Source organism: Chinchilla lanigera, unplaced genomic scaffold, assembly GCF_000276665.1.
Source record: "Chinchilla lanigera isolate Chin_1 unplaced genomic scaffold, ChiLan1.0 scaffold00011, whole genome shotgun sequence".
Classification (NCBI taxonomy): Eukaryota; Metazoa; Chordata; class Mammalia; order Rodentia; family Chinchillidae; genus Chinchilla; species Chinchilla lanigera.
The window spans coordinates 12,163,259-12,182,559 of NW_004955412.1; the positions used below are offsets into that span (position 1 = coordinate 12,163,259).

Below are 19,301 nucleotides of genomic sequence, written 5' to 3' on the forward strand. Positions count from 1 at the left end.
ACAGCAATATATGCACGCCCATGTTTATAGCGGCACAGCCTGTAATAGTTAACTCTTACAGGAAAATACTCTTTCAGGAAAATACCAATAGCTAAAGAAGATGTGAAAATTTCACGTGAGTGTTACCAATATGTATATCTAAAATATACCAATGAAATTAATTTTTTAAAAACTTAATAAACTAATCATGTGGTTCTGGCAGACAATGTTTGTGGTCTGACAACTAACATCAATTAGAGTTCTATGTATAGCTACTGGGTTACTTCTCTTGGAACTAGGTTTGCCTACATGACTAAATTCTGATGAGTAGAGCCCAAGCATTACAGAAGCATTCTACTCCTACACCTAAGCATAAAAAAGCGGGCATGCTTTCCTTCCCTCTGCTTTACCTTCTCGCCCTGCTGGCTAGAACCCAGACACAGTCTTAAGACAACTTCAGCTCTCAGTACCATAATGCCTACACTGCTGGGGGAGACATTCTCGAACTTCTTCAACTTAGATTTCTTTACCCTGTTAAAAATTACCAAACATGCCAAAGCTTCTGTTAATGTTGGGGAATATTCTCATATTCATTCTCGCCCTCTCTCTCACCCTCTCTCTCTCCCTCCTTCCTTCCCTCCCCCTCCTCCCCCTTTCTCTGTCAATATTCACACTAAAAATTAAAGCTGAGAGCTGGTTGTTGTTCAGTGTGTTGCGCACTTTCCTAGGGTCCATGAGGCCCTGAGTCTGATCCTATCACTGCAAAAGAGAAATAAAAGCTGACAAAACTTTTAAATATAATACTGCAACTATTATATGTTAGCATAAATACTACTGTGAAAAACAAAAATGCTTATACCTCGGTATGGTAGCACAGGCATGTAACTGCAGCACCTGTGTGGCTGAAGCAGGACTCCAAGTCTGAGGCCTGTCTGGGCTACACAGTGACTGGCCTAGGCTACAAAGTGAGACTATGTTCTCAAAAAGGAGGTGCGGGGGTTACCTATAGATAATATAATGTTCAGTATGAAAGGCACTAACAGGCAACTTTTACAATTTTTTCATTTGATCCTAACAGCAATTATTTGAGATAATCAAAGCACTTGTTACCAAATCAACTGTACTTTACAATGAAAAAAATAGGTTTATAGTCAGACATGGTAGCACACATCTATAGCCCCAACTAGTAGGAGGCTGAAGTTCAATGTCAGTGTGAGCAACTTAGGTAGACCCTGTCTTAAAAAAAATAAAAGGTCTGGGACACAACAGCATGGTAAGGTGTTTTCCAAGCACGTGCAAGGTTCTACATCCAATTCCTCACATTGCAAAAAAGACACCTTTACAGAAACTGATTTGACGACCAAGATTACACAACATTAAGTATAAAGTTCAAACAACAAAGTCAGTATAAAACATGAAAACCAACTTTACTTTCTCCAAGCCTGTGTTTTGAAAGACTTACTTTTATTATTTATTAGGGTAGTTATATACTTTTGCACTACTATTAGAAATGCATTTACACTAATGTTAACAGGTGCTCCACATCCTTACCTACACCTGATTACCTGTCTTTAATTGTAGCTATTCTAATGAGAAAGTGATATCTCATTACAGTTTTAATTTGTATTTTAATAACTAAAAACATTTAGAATCTGTTCATGTTTGAGTTACTGAGCAGATGTTCAAAATTTTTGTCTGTTGTTTAAAAACTAGGCTGTCTTATCAAACTGTAAAAAAAAAAAACACACACTACTGTAATTTTTCTTTCACTTTGTCTTGCCTTCTTCTGTTGTTTCTAAAGACAGGGTCTCACTAGATAGTTCAGCTGGCCTCGACATCACTGTGTAACCCAGGCCACGCTCAAACTCCCTGTGATCTTCCTGCCTCAGTCCCGCAAATGCTGGGATTCCAGGCATGTGCCACTACCTTCTATTTTAATTATTTAAATTTACTGGTACAATTTGTGTACACACAATGACATTCACTATAGGGACTTTGTATCTGTGCACGATGTATCTTGATTCCTTTTTTTTCCCCCCATTCCTATCCCCTCTATTCAAACCCTTTTCCCCAACCTGTTCACAAAGTTTGGTTTTCATTTTATCCTTCTTTTCTCGTTTTTTCCTTTCCCTTTCCTTTTAAACAGTTTCTTCCTACTCCACCACATCTATTGTACATTTATGTTCTTACATTTTCAGTTTCTTACACCAGAGAGAATGCAGCATTTACATGTGCATCTAATTTATTTCACATATGATTATGGTCTCAAGGTCCATTCATTTAGCTATAAATGTCTCAATTACCTCTTTCTTTAGGGTTAATACTCCATTTAAAAACAAAGTCTAGGTATTTGGGTTTCTTCTAAGACTCAGCCATTACAAACTGTGCCGCTATAAACATGGATACACAGACACTCAAAAGGGGAATAGCTGAGTCAAAATGGACTACTAACGCTAGTTTTTTTGAGCAATCTCCATACTGATTTCCACATTGGTTGTACTAGCCTACAATCCCAGCAGTGAAGAAGGGTTCCTTTTTCCCCATAGCCCTGCCAGCATTTGTTATTAGTTGTTTTCTTAATAATAGCTATTCTTTCTGGAATGAGATAGAATCTCAGCCTTATCTTAATTTGCATTCCTCGAATCACCAGTGACGCTGAACAATACTGAACATTTTTTCATATATTTATTTGCCATTTGTACTTCTTTTGAGAAACGTCTATTCATCTCAGATGCCCATTTTTGGATTATGTCTTTGAATTTAGAGGGTCTGATTTTTTTTTCACTTAGTACTGTTTTTTTCTACTTGTCCTTTGACAAAAAGCTAGCATAAATTTTTTCCGATTCTGTGTGTTGTCTTCTTACTGTGTATTACAGTGATCTCTCACCTATCGTGGGAGTTACGTTCCAGAGACCCCCACGATAGGTGAAAATCCGTGAAGTAATGGTATTATATTTATTTTATTATTTATATATATTTTAAGGCTTTATAAACCCTTCTCTCACTCCTATAAACATTTCCCACTCTCTTATTAACCTTTCCCACACTTATAAACACTTCATATGCTCTTAAAAACTTTCTACACTCTTAGACCTACATAATTTTAACCACATGTAAAATTCTATGTGGGTACCCAATGTGAAGTGGACAAGGAGAGACGCTGAACATATGGGCACTGTGCAGGAGACCAAACAGACCGATGCTACAGTCACTGGGCCAATCAGAGCCCAGGATACAGAACACAGTGCTGTGGTTGGTCACCTTCCATTCCATCAGCCAATAGTGGTGCCGTGTACAATCTCACCTTGGCAAACTTGTGCTACTAGTAGTGGTGTACTGCATTTCCATTGTGCAGTACAGTATTCATCTGCTGGTGAAATACATACTGTGTTTTACTTTGATTTAATATTCTTTTAATATGTTTGAATTAACTTTTATATTTTTTATAGTTTTAAATTTTTAGGCAAAAATAATTAAAATCACTATTATATAAATACCTATATACTGCAAAATCCCGCAATATAGCAAAAACTCCATGATTCAGAATTAGATATATACTTTTTAAAAACCCACAATACAGTGAAGCCGCAATAAGTGAACCGCGATATAGCAAGGGACGACTGTACATTGGCTGATTTCTTTGGCTATGCAAAAGCTTTTTAATAAGAGAAATCCTAGTTGTTAATTGTGGTATTTCTAGTACAATCAGGGTTTTAGTTCATAAAGTCTTTGCCTACACCAATGTCTTCCAGAATTCTACCTATTCATCTTCCAGCAGATTTAGTGTTTCTGTTTTAATATAGAACTTTGACCCATTTTAATTTTAGTTTACTGCATGGTGAGAGATATGAGTCTAGTTTCAGTCTTTGCCATGTGGAAAGCCAGTTTTTCCAGCACCATTAAAGAGGCTACCCTTCTTCCAGTGAAACTGTTTGACCCCTTTGTCAAAGATCAGGTGGGAGAGTACATTTGGAGTTTTTCTGCATACTCTAGTCTGTTCCACTGATCGTGTTTCTTTTTTTGCCAGTAGCATGCTGTTTTTATCATTGCATTTTTTGCAATATAATTTTCAAGTCAGGGATTGTGATGGCGCCTGTCTTACCTTTGTTGCCCAGAACTGTTTTTACTATTGTAGGTCTCTTTTGGTTCCAAATGAATTTTAGAAATCTCTCTCTAGTTGTGAAGTATGCTAACAGTATTTTGATTGGGACTGCATTAAATCTGTATCGGAATTTTGTGATGATGACCATTTTCACCACACTGGTTCTTCCTACCCAAAAGCAAGGAATATTGTTTCATTTTCTAATATCTTATTTAATCTCCTTTCTCAGAGTACTGCAGTTTTCAACGTAGAGGTCTTTTACTTTCTTTGTTAGATTGACTCCTAAGTATTTCTTTTTTATTGATGCTATTGTAAAGGTTGTTGTTTCCCTAATCTCCTTCTGAGTTACGATTTTTGAATGTTGACTTTGTATCCAGCTACTCTACTAAATCTGGTTATTAAATCTAAAAGTCTTAGCTAGGTGTGGTGGCGCACACCTGTAATCCTAGGACTAGGGAGGCTGAAGCTGGAGGATCATTGCAAGTTCAAGACCAGCCTGAGCTACAAAGTGAGCTCAAGGCCAGCCTAAACTGCATAGCAAGACCCTGTCTCAAAAAAAAAAAAAAAAAAAAAAAAAAGGGGTTGGGGACTTAGCTCAGTGGCACAGTGCCTGCCAGGCAAGCACAAGGTCATGAGTTCGATTCCTGGTACCGGAAAAAAAAAAAACCAAAAAAGGAGAAAAATTCAAAAAAAAAAATCTATAGGTGGAATTTTTGGGGTCTTTGTAGCGTATTATGTCATCTTCAAATAATGGTAGTTTAACTTATCATTATTCCTTTTATTTCTTTCTCGTATCTAATTGCTCTGGCCAATGTTCCCAGAACCATACTGAAAAAGACTGGTGATAATGGACACCTTTTTCTTTCTCCTGATTTTATAGAATGAAAGCTTTCAGGTTTTGGCCATTTAGTATGATACTGGCTATCTGTCACAGATAGCTTTTATCAGACTGAGATAAAGACAATCTATTACAATTTTCTATAGGGTTTTTATCACGAATGGGTGCTGGACTTTGTCAAAAGCTTTTTCTACATCTATTGAGATGACCATGTGACTTTTGTCCTTTGCTGTTGATATGTACTACACTTATTGATTTGTATGTTGAACCATCCTTGCATCCCTGGAATGAATGCTACTTGGTCATGGTGTATAATCTTCTTGATTTGCTGCATTCTGTTTGGAAGTATCTTGTTGAACATTTTTGCATCTATGTTCATTATGGACATTGGCTTGTAGTTCCCTTTCTTTGTTGGCTCATTGTCTGGTTTCGATATCAGGGCAATACTTGCTTCTAGGAATGTGTTTGGGAGTATTGCTTTCTTTTCCATTTCACTGAAGAGTCTAAAGAGTAATGGCATTAGATCTTCTCTAAATTTCTTGTAGAACTCTGCTGTGTTTCCATCAGGACCTCAGCTTTTTTTTGTTGGTAGGTTTTTTACTTACATCTTTTATTTCACTGACTGATACTGGGTTATTTTGAAGTTTTATATCTTCTTGATTCAGCTTTACTAGTTTCATATGTGTCTAGGAATCTGTCCTTTTCATCTGTTTTGCATTTCATTAGAATAAAAATTCTCAAAATAGGTACTGATAATCTTCTAGATTTCTCCGTTGTGATTTCACCCTTTTTGTTCCTAACTGCATGAATTTTAGTCTTTTCTTTCCTTTTTTTGATAAGGTTGGCTAAAGGTTTATCAATTTTATTTAATCTTTCAAAGAATCAACTCTTTTGATTCACTGATTCTCTGTATTGTTTTCTTAATCTCCTTTGCTTTAGTTTCTCCTCTGATCTTAATCATTTCTTACTTCATGAGCTTTGCGCTTGACTTGTTCTTTTTCTAGGGGTCTGAGATTCAACATTAGGTTGTTTGAGCTCATTCTATCTTCCTGATATGGTATTCGCTGCTATAAATTTCCCTTTTGGGACTGCTTTTATTGGGTCCCGTAAGTTCTGGTATGTTGTATTGCCATTACATTTGTAGATACTGCTTCCTTTCTTAATTTCATCTGTGTGGTAGATTGAAAACTGGTGGTCAACTTATAACCCCAGCTGAACTGAGTAAACATGGTGCTGGGTGTGGGAGGCCCACCTGGGGACTCTTGTCAGGAGTGTAAGAGGCAGAACTGGAGAAGAAGAGGAGAAGCTGTTGGAAGCTGTTGGGTGCTGTCAGGGAGCTGCTGGTTCTCTTGAGCTTTTCTGCTGCAGGAATTTGTCATACTGACCGTCCTGATGAACTTGGCTATTTTCATCCTCCAAGGAGCTCAGGACCTTGTTGGCACTGAGAATAGCTTTGGATCACTTTGGTCCTCACTCTGAGCATGGCTTCCTGGCTCTGGAGGGGAAGATGGTGCACTGCCGGTCTCCTGAGAAGTTTGCTGCATTGGCTTCCCTGATGGGAACTCGGTCATCTTGATCATCGGAGGAGCTCGGGACCTCACTGTTGCTGAGGATGGCTGTGGTACCTTTTGGGGTAGCTCTGGTTCTTCTGAGCATCGCTTCCTGGCTCCAGTGCAGATCCCTCAGCCTGCTAGCACAGATCCTTCATCCTGCTGGCACAGACTTCCTAGATTCCACCACTGACCCTTGGGCCTTCACAGAGCAGATCCATGAAACAGGCCTGCGTGAGATGTTGTTGTGGGCTCAGGGCCTCCAGGTGGACTCGTGGGAGGCACTGTTATGAGTTCTAGGTCTTCAGCTGGACTCATGCAGGACATTTCTGTGAGATCAAGGCCCTCAGCTGGATTCTTGGTCTTAGTGTGTGGGCAGATTTCCTGCACTCTCTTGTTTATCATTCTTTGGGTGGCTACTATAAATAATCTTATAAAATGTATGTCCTGTATTACATATTGTTCTCCCTTGCAAAATATCCCCCAAACCAACACAATCTGTGACCCATTTGTTGTTTAGGAGGGTGTTATTTAATTTCCACGTATTTATGTAGTCTCTGTAGTTTCTTTTGCCACTGATTTCCAATTTCATTTACTTTGCATTTCAATTACTTTGCATAATTTCAATACTAATTAATTAATCATTTCAATTACTTTGCATTTACTTAGGCATTTTCTATGGGCTAGTATGTGGTCTATTTTGGAGAATGTCCCATGTGTAGCTGAAAAGAATGTATACTCCAATGCTGTGGGGTGGAACACTCTGTAGACATCTATTAAGTCATTTGTTCACAGGTTTGGTTCAGTTCCGACATTTGATTTTTTTTTGTCTAGTTGATCTCTTTGTGACAATGGGGTGCTAAGGTCCCACATTACAATTGTGTTAGTGTTTATTGGATTTTTTATGACCTTCTATTTTGTTACTGCTATCTTTCATAAAAAAATAAATAAAGGTTTTTATCCTAAAGTCTTGATTATTTTCCTAAATAAAAGCCTCATATTTTCTGTATATTATCTAAGAAAGTTTTCTCTACCCCAAAGTCACAAATGTTTTTCCTCTATTTTCTCCTTGAACGTTCATAATTTGGGCTTTTGCACTTAGGTCTATGTTCCAATTAGAGTTAATTCTAGAATGTATTATAAGAAAAGGCTCAACATTTGTAGGTTTTCCGTATAGGTAATTCTTTGTTCCATCAACACTTGTTCAAAAGAAATTTCTCCATTCAAGTGTGTAACAGTTTTGTCAAAAATTTAATGACTACAAATGTGCACAGATGTTATTTCTGTTCCTCAGATCTTATAACCTACTATAACCTATCTTTTCACCAATACCACCAAGTCTTACTTTAGGAGTTTGACAATACATCATGAAATCCAGGTGTGTAACAGTCCCGTCCCAACTGTTCTTCCCTAAAACAGCTTTCACAATTAGTTTTAATCAAAAAAGTCTGCTGGGACTCAACCGCCTGGAACTGAATTATACCAATATATCTGGGGAAAACTGACATTTTAATAGTAACTTATAAACAAATCTATAAACATTGTGTAGTTGTCTATATTTTTAGAGTTTTAATTTGTGTGTACTACTGTGTATCAATCCTAGAGCCTTTGTACCTAGATATATCTTCGGTCCTTTCTTAATTTATTTTGAAACAGGGCCTTACTAAATTGCCTTGAATTTCCAACTCTTCCTGCCTCAGCCTCCCAGAGTGCTAGGACTGTAAGTATGTGCCACCACATCGAGCTACATCTTTTAATTTCTTAGTTTTCAGTATGGAGATTTTGTACAGCCTCTATAATTTGTTTTTTTTTTTTTTTAGTCTGCTAACTTTATTTTTCAAACTTTTCAAACCACTGATTTTTTAATGTAACCTTGTATCTGAAAATCTTGCTCAATTCAGTTATCAGTCTTAATAGTTGCTTTATATATTCACACAGCTATATGGATACATGGATTAAAAACAGTATCATCTGTAAATAGAAGAGTTTATTTCTTCCTTTCTGGTCTTTATGTCTTTTATTTATTTTTATACTTTTCCATCAATAATGTCCTTTGCTGCCATCTGAGTTTTCAAAGTCATTCCAAAGTGATATTTATGCCAGAAAATCCTAATAAGTATAATCAATTTTCTTGAAATAGATTATTGGTCAATATTACTGAGAACACTCCATTAGATAAAGACTATTTACCCACAAACAAAAAGAATAACTTTAGTCCAGAAGAGCCATACAATTTTAAAACTAAGTAAACTGGTCGTGGGTACATGACCTCAAAGTATATAATGTTGACATCAATAGCACTGAAACTAGAATTAGGAGAAATTAATACACATGGGTCCTCTTGACCTTTCATTATTTCTTTTAACAGTAAGTTACCATTTACTGAGCAGTGAATGTGTACAAGATTCCTTTAATCCTCACCACACTCCTTGTTAAGTCAACTAATGACGAAATTAAGTGGATAGACTGAACTGCATGAACGAAGGGCACCCACATAAGTGCCACAACCAAGAGAAGCACTAACAGAGTGACCCCAAAAGCATGAATTTTAATTAAGTACAGTGTTCTCCACACCGCTTTCCACTGTTCCCCAGCCACACTAATCTAAAGGACCAGCAGTAGTAGTGCATTCTTCTTCCAACAACTTTCCCATATTTGACTTACTCCGAAAAATCAGTAATAATGGTAACAATGTCTTATTAAGTAAACAGCGTCAAAAGTAATAAAATATACTTACTGGTTTCGGCATTTTCCTTCTTTTTCTGTTACAGTCTTTTAAAAAAATCTTCACGGATATAAATCCTGTTATCTTCTGTTAAAAAAAAGAAATACAATTTGTCCATTATCTTTCATATAAGGTTTTTTTATTTCTAACTTAATAGAATAAGATAAAGTATTTTAAAAATGTGGGTTGAAAGTAACAGAATTCTCTTATTCAAATTTTCAATGTCTTCACACCACACATATCAAATCACACAGTATAAAGCACGCCCATCAACTAAAAGTTTTACTTTAGACTAAAGAAATACATGATTGCTAAGGATTGAAATGCTGCCTCTGTCAGTCTCTACTGTCAAAGGCGACAGGAACGCTGGGTATGATGGTGTACACTTGTAATCCCAGCACTTGGGACAGAAAGAATGTCACAAGTTCAAGGCCAGCCTGGGTCCTATAGTGAGTTAAAGGCCATCCTGAACTACACAGCAAAACCCTGTCTCAAAAAAAAGACAGTAGAAAAATAGGAAATTTTAACGTAATCTATGAGAAACAATTACATAAAAACTATTTTCCTTGACTACAGGAAAAATATCAGAGTTTCTTATTCAGCTAAAGTGTATAAAATGGCCATAGCACTGCACACTAAAAACCAGAGCAAGCTAGTGACCATCAGTGAAATTTAGAATTGTCCTCAAGACCAATGTTAATTTTTTTTTTCTTTTTATTTTGACATTTTGAGACAGGGTCTTGCCATGCAGTTCAGGCTGGCCTTGAACTCACTTTGTAGCCCAGGCTGGTCTCGAACTCACAGTGATCCTCCTGCCTCAGCTTCCCAAGTGCTGGGATTACAAGCGTGCACCATCACACCCAGCAAGACTAATGTTAAACTGTATTTTCACCTAGGACAACAAATCTTAAACAAGGAGAATCAACATGTTGTCTAAGATAAATGTTCTTACTAAGAAACATTTAAAAGAACAGAGTTTCTCTTTACAAATCTACTAAAAGATCTAAAATACTAATCAGTTGTCTAGAAAAAAAAATTATGATTCCAAATTTGAAAAGCTATAGTGAAAAGTGCTACATTAAATTTGGGAAAATAAATTAAATTTGAGAAGAAACTTATCTGGGTAATATCTCTGCCATAAAACTTTAATTTTTAAAAAGCAAACTCCCTAGTTTGTCAGTCACAATATTAAAAAGTTTTATTTGAATATTAAAATGTATCTTTATAACATTAGTATACTTCAATATTAAAAACATGATTTATAAAATATTAAGAAATATTACTACTGAGGGTGGGATACAGCTCAGCAGCACAAACACCTTCCTGGCAAGCACAAGGTACTGAGTTCGATTCCCGGTATTCCCCTGCCCAAAAAAATAAAGTATGACATTTCACATGTCTTTTGGGGGAAGCCAAGCTAGGGATCAAACCCACGGTAGGTAAGTGCTCCTCTACTGTGCACCATCCCAGCCCTTTCATGTTTATTTTTAGATGGGTCTCAGTAAGCTGCTCAGAGGCTCAAACTTGGATCTTTCTGCCTCACCCTCCCAAGCAGCTGGAATTACAGGCTTGCACTGATTCCTAGCTTTCACTCATATTTCACAGAAAAATTTTATTCAAACTCCTCACACATTACCTACAATAGGAGTATAACAAAACTGTGGCCATTTTTTGAATCGTAATCTTCCAGATTATATTAGTATTTTTGAGTCGGTGTATTTATACAAATTTTTATTCCAAGGCACAAATTTACATTTGTAAATAATTTAAAGTACAAATGGGATTCCTATCCCATTTGTACTTTAAGAAGTAATTTTCAACGTCCATACTGGTTTGTTGTTTTTTTTTTTGAGAGCTTGTTTGGAAGATCCAGCAGGGGAGCACAGCTCTTCCTATGCCCCTGTCCGAGAAAAGGTACTCCTCTGCTGGGGTGGTGGTCCTCTTCCACCGTGAGAGCAGCTTCAGGAGGGACGCACAGGGAGTGGTGAGGGAGGAAGGGAACATCCGCTTAGCCAGCCAGATCAGTCAAATGAACCCTGGCGGCAGGTGCTGCAGCCACACCACCTTCCCATCCTGGATTGATTTGTTTTTTACCAAATCTGATGTACCTTTCTTTGCCTCTTCCTTCTGTTTAGATCACTTACCAGAGGAGCCCAGTGAGCTTTCCAAACTCACAGGAACTAAAGCACTTTCAAGACCATTATCTTAAGCAGTACTTTCTCGGGTTCAAGATGAAGAATAGCAGTTTTTGCCCTTTACTGCCTTAGCAGTTGGATGACATTATTTTATTATATCTTTTGCTGCTAAATCTGCTGTCATTCTACCTCATTCCTTTTCATTAATCTGCTTTTCTTTCTGGTTTCCTTTAATAACTTTTATTTTTCTTTCATGTTCTTCAGCATCCCTTACATTTTCCTCGTTCAAGATTTGGTGAGCCAAGCATGGTAGCACATGCCCATAATCCCAGTACTCAGGAGGCTGAGGCAGGAGGATTCCCATTTGAAACCAGCACTGGTTACACAGTGAGTTTAAGGCCAGCCTGAACTACATAGCAAGAGACCTTGTCTCAAAAAAACAAAAAAACAACAACAAACAAAGATTTGTTAAGCCCTCACCCTTTTTGTCTTTTTGAGATAGGGATTCACTATGCAGTTCAGGCTGGCCTTGAGCTCGCTTTGTAGCCCAGACTGGCCTGCAACTTGCAACAATCCTCCTGCCTCAGCCTCCCAAGTGCTGGGATTACAGGTGTGTGCCACCACACCTGGCCTGTTAAGCTTCCTTTTATTCTGAGGACTACAACTTTTTTAGTTCCAGAAAACTATTAGCGACTGCCTCTTTTCTGTATTTTCTTTTCACTCAGCAATCATTATACACACATTAGATATTTTACTATTTGCTTACTATTTCATGTTCTCCATCTCTTTAGGTTTCCAAGACAAACTGCTCTAATCACTAATTCTTTAAAGTTTTCAATCTGTTTTCACTGTCCTTTAAATTTCCATGGTCATTTTTACTTCCAGAAACTTGGTGTTGGCTTTTAAAAAAATCAAAACTGAATAAACAAAATATTCCATATTGAAGTTTTACCCTTCATAAGAGAGCTCTGTTAAAAGAATACACCACAGGCCAACATACACAAAACCAAAGCCTTTCAAAAGTTAAACTTTCAAAATCTCCTACAAGCCTAATTGATCCAAATATGGAGATGATTAACGTGTAGATGAAGTTTCTAAAAATGTGTATTTTCATATTAGTGTTCTCTCTTAAAGATCAATCCAGGCATGGAGGCATATCCCTATAATCCCAACACTCGAAAAGCTGAGGCAGGAGGACTGCCGTGAGTTCGACACCAGCCTGGTCTACACAGTGATCTCATGCCCGCCCTGAACCAGAGAGACCCTGTCTCAAAAAAAAAAAAATCAACTTAATTGTCTATTTCCGTTAACTCTAAATTATCTCAAAGGAATAATGATGCTGTATTTACCCATTGAGCATTCAGAGATTACTCGATGACAATGCCTTGTATTTATCAAATATTTTGTAATTTTATGTTCTTATAACTTATCAAAACCAAGAAAGTAAATTAAGACAGGTCACATGATAGCTACTTTGTAGCTGAGAAAACAAGCCCCATTCTTAAAGTAGTTTGTCCTAAATCTCATGGATAATTAATGGACCAACACTGGCCTACTAAATAGCACCGTCTTCCAGCTTCTTATATTAAAAAAGTGATATCAAATCACTTAAATTGTACAAATATAATCAAATAGCCAGGCACAGTGGCACACATCGTAATCCCAGCACTCAGGAAGCTGAGGCAGGAGAATTGTTGTGAGTTTGAGACCAGCCTAGGCTACAAAGTGCGCTCAAGGCCAGCCTGAACTGCATAGCAAGACCCTGTCTCAAAAAGAAAAAAAAAAAAAAAACCCAAATGAAAATAACAGAAAAATATGCAATAGTCATGATCAGTTTCTATGCAAAACACTCAACTCTTTAGAAAACAATCCTACTTTAAAAATGAGCCAGGCTTGGTGGCATACACCTATAACCTCAGCACTTACAAAGCTGAGATAGGAGGACTGACCTGAATTCAAGGCCAGCCTGGGCTACATAGTAAGTCCAAAGCTAACCCGCACTACACAGCAAGAATATCTCAAAAATAAATACATAAATACATAGATGCACACACACACACACACACACACACAAATGAACAATTGCTCTACTAAGTCTACAGGTCAAAATAGATTTCAGGTATTCTTGATTATGTACTCAGTTAACTAGGGAACTCAGTTACACATGCCAATATTGAGGGGATGATGTTGGTAAGCAGGTAAATATCTGACTGTACCAAAACCTGGCTCTGTATTTCTAGAAAGTAAGTTGCCAATAAATCACAAAACGTACAGGGCTTTTTTAAACAGTAAATTCTGCTTCTGGAATAAACCCCAAAGGAAATAAATCTGAAGGAAAGTAATCTCTACCAAAATATTCTCAACAGCACTCTTTCAATAGCCAATGATTAAAATCACAAACTAATGTTGAAACTATGTGATAACATGATAGATATTCTGAGTGGCATTTTTGTTGGGGGGATGTTTTGTTTTTACATATTAGGACAAGCTGTGTCAACATTTACATAAAGTTAAGTGGAAAGATTGAACATGTAAGTAGCTACTCATTACAACTATGTAAAAATACAGAGATTATTACAAAAGCTATCTGGATACACAGAAATGGAGCATTTACTGTTAATCAGGGTTTTATTTAAGTTCCTAATTTTCAAAGTCAAATGAGGATTTGAAATGCGTATTTTAAAGGTCAAGAATATAGCTCAGCAGTACAGTGCCAGCCTGGCAAACACAAGGTCATGAGTTTGATTTCTCATACCAAAAAACAGCAAAGCATATTTTACTACGCTGTTTACATATTTTATTAGTTTACATAATATAATTAGCACAAGATTCTTACTTTAAGTATTCTAGGGCAAAGCTATGTGTAAATGCAATTAAAAAAACCTAAGTTTTGCCAATTCAATGACCACTGAAATTTACATCAAGATATCATTTAGCATAGTACTGTCCACCTGTAACCCAGCACTTGGGAGAATGAAGCAGGAGGATGGTGAGCTCACAGGCAGTTTAGGCCAGGGAGTTCAAGGCCAGCTTGGACTACATAGAAACCTCATCTTAAAGAAAAAAGCAAAAAGGTTATTTAACATCAATAGCGTATTTCCAGTCCCTCTAGGAATGTACCATGTTTTAACTGAAGGCATCTACTCGTAGAATAATAAAATGCCATGCAAAAACTCAAGAAACCTAGATACCGTCCTCAGATTCTACTTCTCACTTATAACTTCATCTTTCACTGTCTTTTCCTCCCAAAACATGTAAATCAGCTAAATCACTGTATACCAAACATTCAAGTACTTATACATCAAGTATTTGTCATTTTCCCTCTTTTCTCACAGTATTGAGAAAAAACTCCCTTTCTCCATTCTTAAGGTTCTCTTTGGTTTTTTTTCTTTGGTGCCAGGAATTGAATTCAGGACCTCGAACTTGCCAGGCAGGCGCTTGTGCCACTGAGCCAGACCCCCAGCCCAGGTTCTTTTCATTTATACTAATTAACTTTAACTGATTTTCCTAAATTTCCCTTACTCTTTTCTTCTTAATCCTAAATCCTACCCTACCTCACTCCCCAGAGCAATGAAGTGCAACTGTGGCAGCAACGTACCGGCAAACAGTCTCAGGAGACGCTGCCAGTACCGCCTCCCATTCCCTGCAAACTACCCGTCCTAACATGCACTCAAACAATTATCATATACCAAAGACAAAGCATTCTTATAAAGCATTCTCTTCTACGTCCTTTTACTCTGGGGCTTATCCTAAAACTTTCTACCTTACACAATGGGAAACAGCACCATCGTGCTTGTGCGTACAGCGTTGTGGCAGTGGTACTACAGGCTACCACCTGTCAGGTGGTAAAACAGGTGTTATTAAATCCAGTTCATACATGATTTACACCGAAGCTTCAACGCTGTATACTAGGCTTCTGAAATTTACTTCTAAGATATTCCTTTCCCTAACCCTAACTGTAGTAACTATATTTTGTGTTCTGAGATGCAAACAGCCTCCAAATACAGTAGTGGTCTTCTCATAAACTTTAAAAAACTGTCAATTTATTGAGGGATTAACTGAACTAAAATGGTAACTCTGGCAGTCAAAACAACACAATAGCAGCACTGACAAAAAAGTTCTGAAACATTCTTTTTTCCTTCATAGAGCAACTAGGGAAGCCTGTGAACCTCCTCCATGCAAAGTATTTTTAAAGCTAGGAGTGTGATGGTACATGCTGTAATCCCAGCTACTAGGGAATCTGAGGCAGGAAGATTCCAAGTTCGAGGTCAGACTGGGCAATTTAGTGAGTCCCTATCTCAAAGTAAAGTAAAGTGGTCTGGAGGACATGGTAGAAGATTTGCCTAGCATTTACAAGGCCCTGGCTCAAAGCCCAGTATCAATAAACAGACAACTGATTAAGCACATAAAATACGTAATGTAACAAAAGAAAACTCTACCAGAATTATCAGATATAAAGAACCATTTTCTGCTATAGTAACATACATACTTCTTTATTAATCCTTTAAATAACACTATCTACTAAGCAATTTAATAACTAAACTTGTAAGCAATGATAAATGTTAACTTGACACATTTTTAACATATTATGAAAATACTTGCAATTTCTAATGGAAGCACTCTCTGGTACTACTAATGCTACTGCTGCCTACATGAGTATGTATAAATAAAGATGTAACCTTTCCCCATCCAAGTTCACATACTCCCAGGTTTAACCCTCTTAAACACAAATGATTATTTTCACTGTTTTTGTGTTTTAATGTTAACTAGCAATAATGATTTATTTTTATGCATATAATGCCATGTGATTCCCAAGCAAAGCAAACACTGCAAGAATTTTTATTAACCCCCCCAGTACCATGGATTGAACCCAAAGCCTTTCATCCATTTTTTAATTTTTCATTATGAAAGAGGCTCTCAGTAAGTCAAAACTGTCCAGTCTGAACTTCAGTTTTCAACCCTCTTGCTTCAGGGTCTCATACTCCTGGGATTACAAGCATGCACCACCATGTCCAGCTTTCAGTTCCATTTTGCAAGTGTAAAAATAACACCACAAGCCAGGAGAAAGGTGGCATATAGAGGGAGCATTTGTAGGACACTCACTCTACAGACACCTAATAGTACCTCATCTTCACAATAACTGTGTATCTCTAATAAATTAAGATTCAGGTAAGTGACTTAGCCAAAGTGATGGGGCCAGTTAGCAAAGCTAGAGTCCTTTTAAATCCTAGTCCTAAACTCTTTCAACTATGGTATTCCCCAGTTTCTCAGGTATCATTCTAAATAAGCACATGCAATTCTAAATAAGGCACCAACTTGTTCATGTAGTAGAAGTGATTTGTTTTAAGGACATTTTCAAACTACTTTTTGTTTTGTTTTGTTTTGGTACAGTGAATCAAATTCAGGACCTTGCACTTGCCAGTCAGGCGCTGGTGCTGCTAAGCTATATCCTTAGCCCAAGGACATATTCAAGGAATGAAACAGTATTTTTGAGAAAATGAAAATGCAAAGCAAATTTCTAAAACGTAAATATAAAGCAGAACTACAACGGTAAAAGCAAAATTTTACACTGAAGTTTGGTTCTCTTCAGAGTTTTGTAAATTTAAAAGAAAAATATCTATTCTTCCTACTAAACAGGTTAGCAGAAGGGTGCTCCTAAGGTGAGCAGAAAGACAAATACACTGTTATTTACAATTATAAATTTTGGGGCTGGGGATTTAGCTCAGCAGCAAAGCGCCTGCTTGGCAAGAGCAAGGTCATGAGTTTGATTCCTAGTACCAGAAGAAAAACAAAACAAAAACAAAAAATAAAAATACAATTATAAATTTTAAATGCTAAATCCACTCCAACTCCTTCACTTCATCTATGAGAAAACATTAAATATTCATATAATAAATGTTAGAAATGACAAAATAGTGGTTCATGTAAATCACCAAAATAGTGAAAAACAAAGATTTGAACTGACCTGCGAAAATTTCACAAATAATGCTACTCTTTATGTTTTTAAACTCCATATATAACAGCAGCTGATCTTTAAAAACAGGTTACTATCTTCCTTAAGTATCTTTAAAATAGGGCCTGGGATACAGCTCAGCAGCACAGGACCTGCCTGGCAAGTGTGAGGTCATCAGTTCAATTCTGGTACCAAAAAAAAAAAAGGATCTTTAAAATAAGACAACATTTCTCATGCAGCCAATAAAGCCAACTGGCAGTTCTCCATATTATCTCTGTAATGTCATATTCTCATTAATGAAAGCCATTAAACTTCAAATTTTCTGATATTCATCCCTCCTTGAGAAACTGGAATAGTGCCTATCTCACAGTTGGTCCTTAAATGTCCACTGCCTCTGTTAGTGCATTAAGCTTATATATAAACTCATTTTAATTTTTCTGTTAATTACGTCAAAGGCAACATTTGCCTGTCATTTTAACACTGTAAAATGACCAAGCTAATAAACTTTCATTAGAGACAGCAAACATGAACACACGAAAGGTTTTCACAACTAGATCTCCCAAATTCAAGTCTTTATCATCTCTATCCAGCACTGTTTCAATAATTTCATTTAACCTGACAAAGTAAAGGCCAGATAAACTTACTATTTAAGTTGACTAGGTAGAAGGGGCAAGCTTCTGACATACACTAGCTTTACTTAATAACTACATTTGCACAGTTTTTCCTGAGTCTAGAGCCGATGAACAGCTTAAATATCGAGTGCCTTCATGTTGGCTAATGAAGCTTTGTTCTTCCCACACATGCCATGAAGACCTAAGAGGTATATACAGTCAGTTAGCCACAGCTGTGTCCTCCTTTCCCCTTTCACTCCTGCTGTTCTGTCACTTGAGTCCAGTCTTGCTGTGTTGCCCAGACTGGTCTTGAATTTGTCATTCTCCTGCCTTAGACGTCCAAGTAGCTAAAATTACAGGTGTTTGCCACCCTGGTGTAAGAGCGTTCTGGTGACAAATACACATACTTTCAGCTTATTGAGAGATTATTAGTTACAGAAACATGAAGTTTTTAAAAATTTAAGAAGTAGAACTATTGAGAATGCACATTACAGAAAACACTGCACTGAATGTTACTGGAGTGTGCGCTGAGTATTAATTCTAGTTTACATGCACCACTGTAATAGCACTTAACACACTTTCAGACATACAACATGGACTGTCCTCCCGTCAGAGTAAAGGGAGTAAATTCCTTACTCATCTTCCCATCCTAAAACTCTGAGAATATTTGGCACAGGATAGTAAGTTCCCACGGGTATGACTGATACCTCAAAGCAGGTCTCAGCAAACTAAAGGGTCAGGTAAGTAAACATTTTAGTTTTTGTAACCACACGGTCTCTGTTGCAACTACTAGGCCGGTGCAGCAGGAAATCAGCCATAGATAATAAGTAAACAGTGAACTACAATGTGTTCAAATAAAACTTTATTTATAAAAGTAGCAGAAAGGGCTGGACTATAGCTCAGTGATGCAGTGCCTGACTGGCAAGCGAGAGGTCCTGAGTTCGATGCCAGGTACCAAAATAACAGCAGAGGAAGTTATTAGCAAATGGACTACGAATTATCAAGTACTTAAACAGGAACTGTTATTCATTGCATAATTTAACTAAATTTCATGCCCAAAATGTGAACTCACATGTTCATGCTAAATTATGTATGATTATTTTGGTCTCAGGTGAAGAAAAGAAAGAATTGCAGACCTGTGGTATATGATTAAGGAAAATAATCTAATGGGAACAGAGTTAATAGAAAGGGCAATTCCACTGCTCTTGTCTACGACTGCTTAGATGTGGAACACGCCCCAACCCTGGCCAATGCGATGAAGGAGACATCAGCGGCGGGGGCCTCAGGAAAAGACAGTCCCTCTTACTCGGGGGCCTCAGGAAAAGACAGTCCCTCTTACTCTTTTGGCTACTGCCGTGTCTGTTTTGGGGTTTTTTTGGTTTTTTTTTTTTTTTTTTTTTGGTTTTTT

At 37.2% G+C, this 19,301-nt stretch overlaps 1 protein-coding gene across 5 annotated transcripts in view; it reads right to left on the reverse strand.

Annotated features, from left to right (window-relative positions):
- Rdx (radixin) overlaps window positions 1-19,301 on the reverse strand; it is an 84,009-nt gene that overhangs the window by 62,823 nt on the left and 1,885 nt on the right. For 3 of the 5 annotated variants that reach the window (XM_013511102.1, XM_005378052.2, XM_005378053.2), the window contains one exon: window positions 9,207-9,281. In XM_013511102.1, the coding sequence (XP_013366556.1) occupies window positions 9,207-9,218 (12 nt within the window). In that variant the 5' untranslated portion in view covers window positions 9,219-9,281. Of the gene's footprint in view, window positions 1-9,206; window positions 9,282-9,967; window positions 9,984-14,280; window positions 14,336-19,301 lie in introns of those variants that run through there. The other 2 variants (XM_013511101.1, XM_013511100.1) reach the window with 2 other exon arrangements.